Source organism: Eptesicus fuscus, chromosome 3, assembly GCF_027574615.1.
Source record: "Eptesicus fuscus isolate TK198812 chromosome 3, DD_ASM_mEF_20220401, whole genome shotgun sequence".
Lineage (NCBI taxonomy): Eukaryota > Metazoa > Chordata > Mammalia > Chiroptera > Vespertilionidae > Eptesicus > Eptesicus fuscus.
In genome coordinates, this window is record NC_072475.1 from 109083698 (window position 1) to 109094934 (window position 11237).

At 42.5% G+C, this 11237-nt stretch overlaps 1 protein-coding gene across 1 annotated transcript; it reads right to left on the minus strand.

Annotated features, from left to right (window-relative positions):
• Nucleotides 1-10530: 10530 nt before the first annotated feature.
• LOC129148078 (barrier-to-autointegration factor-like) lies at nt 10531-10728 on the minus strand. Its single transcript, XM_054712487.1, has one exon. It carries the CDS (start codon nt 10726-10728, stop codon nt 10531-10533), a length of 198 nt encoding a protein of 65 aa, XP_054568462.1.
• Between the last annotated feature and the right edge of the window lie 509 nt (nt 10729-11237).

Here is an 11237-nt window from a genome sequence, read left to right on the forward strand (position 1 = left end):
CCTGATGCAGAGCTCGGGTCCGAGTTCTCCAGGTTGGCCTCCGTGGGGTCCGCATCGCACCCATAGTGGCCAAGTGGGGACGCTGGCATCGTAGCCCCAGCACGAGGCCAGCTTCCCAAGCCAGGCTGCGGAGGGAAGGAGGGCCTCTGGGCTGGGAGCACTCCCCCACCCCAGTGGACAGGGCACAGCGAGCGAGCAGCAGAGAGCTACTAGGGGTGGTGGGTGTGGTGGCCTGGCTTCCAAGAGGCTAGCTTCAGCTGCTGTGGCCTGCGCTGAGGTGGCTGGTGGTGGGGGCAACTGCGGGGGCGCATCTGAGGCTGGGGCACTTGGAGACATGGGACTGCAGCCCAGAAAGCGAGGCTCCGGAGGACCTGGTCACCGACCCCCGGCATTGAAGCCGCCTCCTACAAGATGTATCCTAGCCTAGGTGTGTGGGAAGCAGGTTCAGGAACCTCTCCCTTTGCGGCGCCCGAGCCCAGGCCTGCCAGCGCCCCAGAGGAGATCCCCGCCAGGATCGGGGGCTTGACCAGTCTCTAAACCAGGGCAGCCATTAGCCCAGGCCTGCCAGCACCCCAGAGGAGACCCCCACCAGGATCGGGGGCGTGACTGGCCTCCAAACTGCCAGTGACCCTAACCCAGGCCTGCCAGCATCCCAGAGGAGACCCCCGCCAGGATCGGGGGCGTGACCGGCCTCCAAACCACCCGCAGCCCTAGCCCAGGCCTGCCAGCACCCCAGAGGAGACCCCTGCCAGGATTGGGGTCATGGCCAGCCTTCAAACTGTGGCGGCCCCTAGCCCAAGGAGGCCTCCTGGCCGAGGACGCCTGAGTCTGTTCTTGACCTAGGGCCGGGCTCTCCCCGCAAGAGACTCAGAAGCCGCCAGAGTCTAACTGCCAGTCTCTGGGAGTGCATCCACTGTCCACCAAAAAGTAGGGCCATCAAAGCATTCAGTCTCAGTGCAGGCACAGGTCCGTGGCTGACGGGGTGGAGGCCAGACCAAAACAAAACAGCAGAAACACCCTGCCCACCTGGGCGGGTACTGCTGTAGTCCACATGGCCTGGGCAGTGTAGAAAGCGCTACCTACTCCCAGGTCCTGTGCTGGCACCGCTGCCTCGCTCACCCTCAAGCCCCCCTGAGTCCTGACAGCAAAGTGTGGGGGGCATTCTGCAGGAGTTGTGCCGTTCTGGGTGCTTTTGCCCAAAGACACACTTTGGGATGAATTCAGAGCCACATCTTATTTCCCATGAGACTGGAAGAACCATGTAAAAGGATTTTGACAAAAGCTTTCCACATCTCTGTTTATTCTTTTGAATCCATAAAACGACCTTAAAAAAAGCATTCGGGCCACCTAAGAAAGAATGCACTTTCTGGCCAGAGCACGCAGGATTCTTTTGCCCAACAGGTTAAAGGGACCAGAGCTGGCACAGTGGGAATGGCCCTGGTGCCCTATGAGGAGACCGGGGGAATGGGGTTGCTGAAATTCCATAAGCCTCTTGCCACCTTCTCCTTTGCAAACCACATCATCCAGATCCACCAGGACTGGAGGCAACTGGGAATCACAGCCGTGATTTGGGACATGGTAAGCAAATCTTGAGGGGCCTCTGAAAACATCTGCAATTGATTATAAGACTGGTCTTTATTTAAAAAGAAATAAAAGAACAGCTTTGTTGAGATATAACCCATATACTGTACATGTCACCTAAAGTGTACAATGAACTGTTTTTTTAAAGTAAATTCAGAGTGGTACAACCATCACCATGCTCAATTTTTAAACATCTTCATGACCCATCCCCTCCAAAAAAAACTTCTACCCACTGGAATCACTTTCCTGATCATCTTCCCCAAAATAGATTGCACTTTAAAGGTGGGTAAAGGAAAGTTGAGGGACGTTAAAACACTGCACAAAGGATATTGTAAGATGACAAAGCCCAAGTGAAGATCATGTGTTTTCTTTAAAAAATATATATTTTTAAAATTTCAGAAAGGGAGAGGGAGAGAGAGATAGAAACATCAATGATAAGAATCACTGATCAGCCAAAACTGGTTTGGCTCAGTGGATAGAGCGTCGGTCTGCGGACTGGAAGGTCCCAGGTTCGATTCCGGTTAAGGGCATGTACATTGGTTGCTGGCACATACCCCGGTGGGGGGTGTGCAGGAAGCAGCTGGTCGATGTTTCTCTCTCATCGATGTTTCTAGCTCTCTATCCCTCTCCCTTCCTCTCTGTGAAAAATCAATAAAATATATTAAAAAAAAAAAAAAGAATCACTGATCAGCTTTCGCCCACAGGCCCCCTACTGGGGATTGAGCCCGAAACCCAAGCATGTGTGCCCCTGATCAGAATCAAACCTGGACTCTTCAGTCCACAGGCGGATGCTCTCTCCATTAAGCCAAACTGACCAGGGCCATGTGTTTTCTTCAAGTTCTGCGTGGTTGTAATGGTCCCCAAATCTATACTAATAAAAGGGTAATATGCTAATTAGAGTGGTTGTCTTCCGGACATCTTTCCAGACAAAGCCGCAGTGGCTACAAAGGCCAAGGCTCAGGCAGCCATAACCAGCTGCAGTGGCAGCAGCATTGGGGTTATGGGGGTGGTGCCTCCAGAGGGAGGCCAGACGGGGGGCCAAGGCACAGGCAGTTTGGGGTGATCAGGCTGATAGGGGAGGGCAAGGTAGGGGCAATCAGGCTGGCAGGAGATCAAGGTAGGGGCGAGCAGGCAGGCAGGCAGTGGGGTTAGGGACAATCAGGCAGGCAGGCAGGTGAGTGGTTAGGAGCCAGTGGTTCCGGATTGTGAGAGGGATGTCCGACTGCTGGAAGTTGGACATCCCCTGAGGGGTCCCAGATTGAAGAGGGTGCAGATTGGGCTGAGGGGCACACCTCCCCACACCCTCTCCTCCCCCCAGTGCACGAATTTCGTGCACCGGGCCTCTAGTGTGGGATATAATGATCAACATAATTTGATGAACAAGAATAGATCCAGAGACAAACGGCAGGGCAGGGAGGTTAGAGAGCTACCAAAGGACTTTCATGCATGCATATTAGCATAACCAATAGACACAGACACTGGGGTAGTGGGGCTTGCCCGGGGTGAGAATGGCAGGGGAGGGGTGTCAATCAGGGAAAAAGGAGACATATATGTGAAACTTTAGACAATAAATAAATAAATAAATAAATAAACCTACTTTAAGCCACTTTGAGAGAGGAATGGTGTCCCACAATCAGAAAGTGGCATTTCCCTCACCTAAATTCTAGGGAAGGAGGAGAGGAAAAAAAGGAGAGAGAAATAATTGACAAGTAAAGATCAGTGAAAAAGAGACAGCTGGGCGAGGTCAGGGTGAGCAAGCCAGGATGAATGTACAGTTCCTGGGCAAAAGGAAGCGGGAGTCCACGCTGTTGGGACTAAGAAGCAGAGCCTTGGTGATGCTTGCAAATCAAAATGTGTACATTTAAAATAAGACAACTTTTTAAATAATTAACTAATTCGTGTTTTTAAATTTTTATTTTATTTTATTGATTTCAGAGAGAAAGGCAGAGGGAGAGAGAGAAAAAAAATCAATGATGATAATCACTGATTGGCTGGAGATCGAGCCAGCATCCTGGGCATGTGCCCTTGACCAGAATCAAACCTGAGACCTTTCAGTCCACAGGCTGATGCTCTATCCACTGAGCCAAGCCGGCTAGGGTTCATGAACTAATTCTTAAATTCATCTGTGCAAAATGATATTTTTCCCATTTCTTCATATTGATTCCCTTGGGGAAACAACAGATCTACTTAGGAGAGTAAATGGGCATAGCATGTGACCTAGAAGTCACAGCCTGTGGCAGTTACTGAGAGGCAACTGCAAGATCCATATATTGAGGACGCCACGCATTCCTTGGGTATTTGTTTTGTAGTTGGCTTATCAACCTGACCCTTATCCAAGTCGCCAAGTGTAACATTATGCCATTTGTAACTCAATGTTTCATCAACAGCATTCATGTTTTATAGACATAAAGAAGACAGAAACCTTGAAACTAAAAGGTGGCTGTATTAATACAACTGACATGAAGCCCAATGGTAAATGGCAAAGGACCAATGAACACAATCATGGTGTTCTGTGTTTTGTTTTTAGGTAACTTTGCCTTCCTGCCTAACACATGGATTTTGTATTATCCCAAGTTGCTGTAACATCAAGACATGAAATTTGAAGGATTTGAAATAAAAGTAACTAAATGGAATTTTTGAATGGAGAATCTCTGGTTTGTTCAGATCTGTTCAAGTAATAGGGGAAAACACAAAAGGATCCAGGAAAGAAAGACCCCAATCTTTGTTGGATGAGTGATAAAGCAGCATTACTTGGGGAAAAGTTGGCCCCACCTTCACCTGCATGATGCTTCTGCTGGCTCAGTGATTCTTGCTTCGCTCTGATTAGGTAAAGACTGCCCCTTTCCCAGCAAGAAAAAGTCAAAGAACAAAAAGGGAAAAAATTCTTGACTTAACTATAAAAGATTTATTTTTTTTTAAATCACAGTTGGGCTCAATCAAGCCAGTTTCTAATCTTATTTTTTAGGCTTAAAAACAACAACAACAAAACAAAACTAAATGAAAAACAACCCTGCCTTTTAAAATAAATTCTTTGGATCATTTTCTTTCTACCCTCTAGTTTAGATCTCAACTCACATTTCTTGGATGTATTTTTTAAGTCTTCCTCACTTGAAAATATGACTTTTTATTTTTTTCAGACTCTCCTCTAGCTCTGCTGGGAGGTGACAGCAGGAAGACAGACACAGGCCCCTCAGCTGGTTGGAACAGCAGGTGGAATGCATCAGTTGGCAGAGTCCTAACAATGTTCTGAGGAAACCTGAAGCAGCTTTCCACTCCCACCCCTCTGCGGATTCTTGGACCCATGATATTAAGTTGCAGAGTCTGCCTAATCATATAGACCAGAGCTTTTCTGTGACATTACTGTCAAACAGCCCTCCGTGTGACTAATATTTTTAACAGCATGCTATTTAGTATTTGACAAGGCTATAATAATTCATTCTTCAGATACTCAACTATAAAAGTAAGTTAAGTCTTCCAAGTGTCTTTCAAAGGAGTTATTAAAAGTAGGTTAATTTTTCCCACTATAGTATGCAATTTCATTTTGGTTCTCCCACTTCAACCACATAAAATTAAATTTGACTGAAGAGTGACCTACTGGAAATCAGATGGAAAAATAAGGCGAGAGATTTAAATTACTGACTCAAAGGAAACTAACATGTCTGTCTGCAATTCAGCAGTTCACTAATCCCTCTGAGAATCTTAGGTTTCTGGTAGTCAGTATTTTCCTCTTAGGCTTTAGATTGTGTTTTTAATGGAAATGATGTAGAACTTAATGGAATGTAATATCTTGTTGTGACATACAGATGTAAGAAAACACAGGAAAAAAATTATCTATACATTTTTTCTGCCACAATCCTCCTCTTTACTCCCAGCCTTCTTTTTTTAAAATATATATTTTATTGATTTTTTACAGAGAGGAAAGGAGAGGGATAGAGAGTTAGAAACATCAATGAGAGAGAAACATCAATCAGCTGTCTCCTGCACACCCCCTACTTGGGATGTGCCCGCAATCAAGGTACATGCCCTTGACCAGAATCGAACCTGGGACCTCTCAGTCCACAGGCCAGCGCTCTATCCACTGAGCCAAACCAGTTAGAGCTCCCAGCCTTCTTATAACCTATGATCCAGCTCCCAGAGCAACTAGACATTCTCTAAAATAAACTATGCTCTTTAAAATTCTTATAAAGTTGTTACCTACTAGTCTCCTTTGAAATTTTTTCCCAACAATAAAAATTTATTCCAAATCATTATAAAACTATAATGATTTTGAAACCTCAAACTTCAGAAGGGCAACATAAATTAATGTTATTATCCTAATAAGAGTATAATGTGTTTACAGAACTCTTAGAGACATTTGCTGCAGAGTTATTGATAATACTAGAGGCCTGGTGCACGATATTCATGCACGGGGGTGTGTGTCCCTCAGGCCAGCCTGCACCCTCTCTAATCTGTGACCCCTCGAGGGATGTCCAACTGCCCGTTTAGGCCTGATCCCAGTTGGACATCCCTCTCACAATCCAGGACTACTGGCTCCCAACCGCTCACCTGCCTGCCTGCCTGATTGCCCCTAACCGCTTCTGCCTGCCAGCCTGATCACCCCCTAACCACTGCCCTGCCAGCCTGATCAACACCTAACTGTTCCCCTGCTGGCCCAATTGCCCCTAACTGCCCTCCCCTGCAGGCCTGGATCCCCCCCAACTGTCCTCCCTGCAGGCCTGATCGCCCACAACTGCCCTCCACTGCTGGCCATCTTGTGGTGGCCATCTTGTGTCCACATTGGGGAGACCAACTTTGACCAAATGGGGGTGGCCATCTTGTGTGTTGGAGTGATGGTCAATTTGCATATTACCTCTTTTTAAAAAATATATATTTTAATGATTTTTTACAGAGAGGAAGGGAGAAGGACAGAGAGTTAGAAACATCTATGAGAGAGAAACATCGATCAGCTGCCTCCTGCACACCCCCCAGTGGGGATGTGCCCACAACCAATGCACATGCCCTTGACCAGAATCGAACCTGGTACCTTTCAGTCCGCAGGCCGACACTCTATCCAGTGAGCCAAACTGGTTTCAGCTTACCTCTTTATTATATAGGATATTCAATGGGAATTAGAAAAATGTGGAGGACTGTTGACCCTTGAACAGCATGGGTTTAAACTACATGGCTTCACTTATACACAGTTTGTTCTCAATAAATGCCTGTTTGCTTTTTGACCTGTGGTTTAGAGTTTGTGGATGTGAAGGGCCAACTATATGCATTGATCTATGCCATTTTATATAGGGTACTTGAGCATTCATGGATTTTGGTATCTGTATAAGGTCCTGGAACCAATTTCCCACTAATACTGAGGAAAAACTAAATTTCTGGGTAGTCAAAAGTTATATGTGGATATTTGACTGTGGGGGTGGTGACGAGGGTGTTGGTGTCCTTAACAGCTACATTGTTAAAGGATCAATTGTATTTGACAAACACATTTTTGGTGTCTTTTATTTTGAGTTGTTTTAATCACTAAGTTTTTTCTTTAAATGTTTGTGTGTGTATATATATATATATCTTTAAAAGTTCACATATAGAAGCTTATATGTGTGTGTGTGTATCAATCTGGATAGACTATGATGTGCTGTTGTAATGAGTAACACAAAAATCTCAATTATTTAACATAACAAAAATTAAATTTTGATCATTCAAGTCCACTGCAGTCTTCTTGGTCACTTTCCACAGCACCTGTAGTTCCTGTGTTTATTTGGAGTTAGTGCACCTTGTTCTGTGGCATACATACATCCATGGTCATCTCTACAGAGGATCAAGAAGAGTGTTCAAGTAATCCAATGTTCATAGTTCATTGGCCAGAACTTGTCACATGGATAAAAACCACCATCAACGGAACAGAGAAGTGCAATTTTTTCATGTGCTGCACAGAAGATGAGAACCAAAGCTTATTGATCTGTAGTGATGCCTACAAGTGCAGACAGAATTTCACAAAGGCCTTGCTCTTCCTTTATCTCCAAATTACTCTCCTCTTTTGTCTGTGACAAATAATTATTGCTGAGAGCAAAGTATATTGCAAAGCCAATATTACCAGTGTTCATCCACAGATATTGATTTATTTTACTCTTATTTAAACAAAGAACATCATCTTCAAGTTCTCAAATATTTTTGGCATCTAAATATATGTTTAACATAACTTTTTACAAAGAATTATAAGTCTTAGGAAAAGTAAACCAAGTAACAAGAATACTCTATAAAATCACCCACAATAAGAATAACCTAAGTAGAATATGAAATAAAATGCTTCAAACAGGTTAATATTTTTCTTTTCTATTCTTTGATAGTAGAAATGTGTAGACTATACCTGCCAATTTTAATTGCTTAGCAATTTTTCCAAGGATTTATTCATGGTATGCATTTAATGACAAATGTATCGGCATCATCTGAAATGGGAATCAAGATACTCAAAACTGCAGTCAGTATCTCCTATTGCTTTATAACCCATCAAAGATGATGCAAGCTGACTTCAAAGGGAATTCAGTCCTTGCATCAGCTCTGCAGGGGTGTTGAGTAAAATGAGGAATGGAAAAAGGAACACCATTATGTTTTGAATTTCAAGTCCTAAATCATTATTTCCTAGCTGTGCATGAGGTTACATAGATAGAAAGTAAAATAGCAAGTGGTCATGTTATTGGGATGATGATATAGGAGGATCAGGAAGAATAATTTTTTGTCACATTAAGAAAACTCTCTCCCCTGGTGTTCAAATATTCCTAGAACATTTTTTAGTGATGGAGTGACACTCTGGTACCCCCATAATGCCCAGGTGCCTGCTGGGGACTGACCTGTTTCAGAACTCTCTTCTCTGGAGCAGTAATATACTACCGCTGAAGATAATTAAGTGTGAGGTATCTAAATAGTCACTTATACTGGTATGTGCTGTCAGGCCTCTTTTTCTAAATGGGAATTTGTATACCTAATTGTCAGTAATGGGGTATTTGCTTGTTATTAATCTTAGAAAACAAAAAGTCTTAAATTTTATTTTATAAACACATTTATTTTGCCTTTCCAATGTATGTACAAAATATTGTTCCCTACTAGCTCTGTATTCATAATGTGGACTTAATGGCTTCAAAGAAATCCATATAATTCATTCATTTAAAAATTTTAAAGTGCCTAAGTATTGTTACAGTCAATTTCTAAAATCATATCCCTATTGAAATGTGTGCGTGTTTATATCTGTATTAGTGACAAAAGGCAAGATAATTTATGGTACTAATTCTGGGTACATGTTTAAATCGGACAAAATTCATATTTCCTTGAAAAGCAAGAATGACCCTGGATTTAGTTAAGTATCTCAGTATAGAAATATGTGATGGAAGCATTTTTTAAAGCATTAGTTCTGAGAAATAAATGAGGAAATTCTCAGCCAAGGCTATACTTAAATTATGTTGTTATGATACAACATGAAGCACTAAAAGGGCACAGAAGACAAATGAAGCTGGAACTCAGTGTGTTTCTCACAGTGTCATTAGAAGAGAATCGGTCATTTTTTTTTAAACTAAACTTTTACATTGGGAGATCTTCGAAAATTCATTATATGAAAACACACACATCACCCCACAGAATCATGTGGTCATTTTGACAAAGCAGGATAAAAAATCTTGATACTAGGACATCTTAGGCTTATGTATTGTTAATCATTACACCACTGTTATGTCTTTATTTTTCCAGTCACTACTGCCACCATTCCTCATTGAAGTATCTGGTGTTTTCTTCATACAAGTTACTAACCTGTGTCTTTTTTCCTATATATAGTTACTATTATGAATATCATAGTATTTAGATCAGTTTTTAAAGTAGGGTACATGTAGCAGCATTTCTGGAAGTCAACTCTTTTAGTGAAAATAGACATAAATAAAAGTTCTATTTCATTATATTTAGTTTTTTAGGCTTTATGAAGTATATGTTCTATTACATATAAAAGTACATGTATTTTAATTTTAAAAATAGATATTTTTGGAGTATCCACTACAACATTAAAAAGAAAAGAATGTACAACTAAAAATATTCTAGATCACCAGTTCAAAATAAATAACCAAATACCAGATGTAGTTTCAGATTAACACAGGTTGGATTGTCAATGGAAAAATTATGGGATCAAATACTAATACTTTTGTCAGGGATTCAGCATGGAGTCACTTAGGAAGTATTCTAATGAATAGGACCAATACTTTTCAGGTACACTAGATTTTGTTTAGTATAGTATTTTATTTCATAATGCAAAGTGCTTGATCTATGTAACTAGTTTAAAACTTCAATATAAGAAATTGTTTTTGTATATAAAATTGTTGACTAATAATTTAAAAGTCAAATGTTTTTAAGTAAGGCTAATAACTTTTTTAGTGAAGAACTTCTACTCTTGGTATCTATGAAGATGGTGAGTATAGAGAAATTGTGTTAATGTAAAGGGTGACCCTAATCCAGAAACACGGGGACTTGGTAGGTACCATTTAACATTTTATCTTTGAATCTAAAAGATTTCATATAGCATTACTACAATTGTTTTTGGAAGGCCACTGACTTTATTGATTTAAAAAACTTTATATGGACAGTGACTGTTTCGCCAAAAGAGAAACCAAACGTCATTAAACAGACCAGGGGTGAGAGTAGGGGCCAGAAATCCACTCAGAAAAGCTGATTATTGACCTGAAACTGGCAGGGGAAAGAGAAGGGAGATGCATGCAAGAGTGAGAATTCCAAAAAAGTTGAAATGGTGAGGGGAAAGAACTCCCCCAAAGACCAAGAGGACATCGGTGGTGAGTAGACAACAATCATTTCCTTTGTAGAGGACAAAGGAGTAGCCCCCACTCAGTTGCAAACTCTGAAGACTCAAGGCTGGTGTTAGGGATTGGGAGCTCCCAGAGAGCATCACAAGAAGTTGTCACACCTCTCTCAAAGTCACCCAAAGCAATTCCGGGACTGCTTGGCATTGGCGCAACATGTGTCCTTTAGCCATTCCTGGAAGAGGTCTTCATATTTCTTTAGCACCAGAAACTGGCCAAGGACCACATAAGCCTTGTCAAAGCCCCTTTCCTCCAGCTTCTTGCCCAGGACTTCACCAATCCCGGCCAGGCTCTCCAATGGCTTTTCCTCCATGGGCTCTGCCACGAAGTCTCGTGTTTCTGGGAGGTTGTCATCTTGATGAGGATTAATCGGCGCAGGCCGGAGCTTGCACACCAGCTCCCTGCACCTCCAGGTCCATGCCTGGGCTCCTATTGTGCCCTGCCATCCCCCGCATTACTACAATTTCATAAGTCAATTTTGATGGAAATAGAATGCTAAGAAATATTTTACAGCTAACATTCTACTGGCTCAGGCTTCCAAAGGTGCCCAGGCCCCAATGAGGCTCCAGAGTAGAGGCCTCTGTCTGATGAAATGAGGACAGAAGAACTGGTGTGACCTCTGGGCAGTTGTTGGCGTTGGGCTGGTGTCCTGCTGTGCTATTTGTACAAATAAACCTGAGACAGGAAAAACAAAAACAAAAATGACATTCCATCCATCTAGGTTTGTGAGTAAAAGGGTATGTTTTTTGCACCTTTACTTTTTCCTATTTTGTTAAATTTATTGGGATAACATTGGTTAATATGATGATATGGATTCAGGTG

Bases quoted from the DNA above. Each gene is read 5' to 3' on its own strand.
- LOC129148078 (XM_054712487.1), bottom strand. From the start codon at position 10,728: ATGGAGGAAAAGCCATTGGAGAGCCTGGCCGGGATTGGTGAAGTCCTG.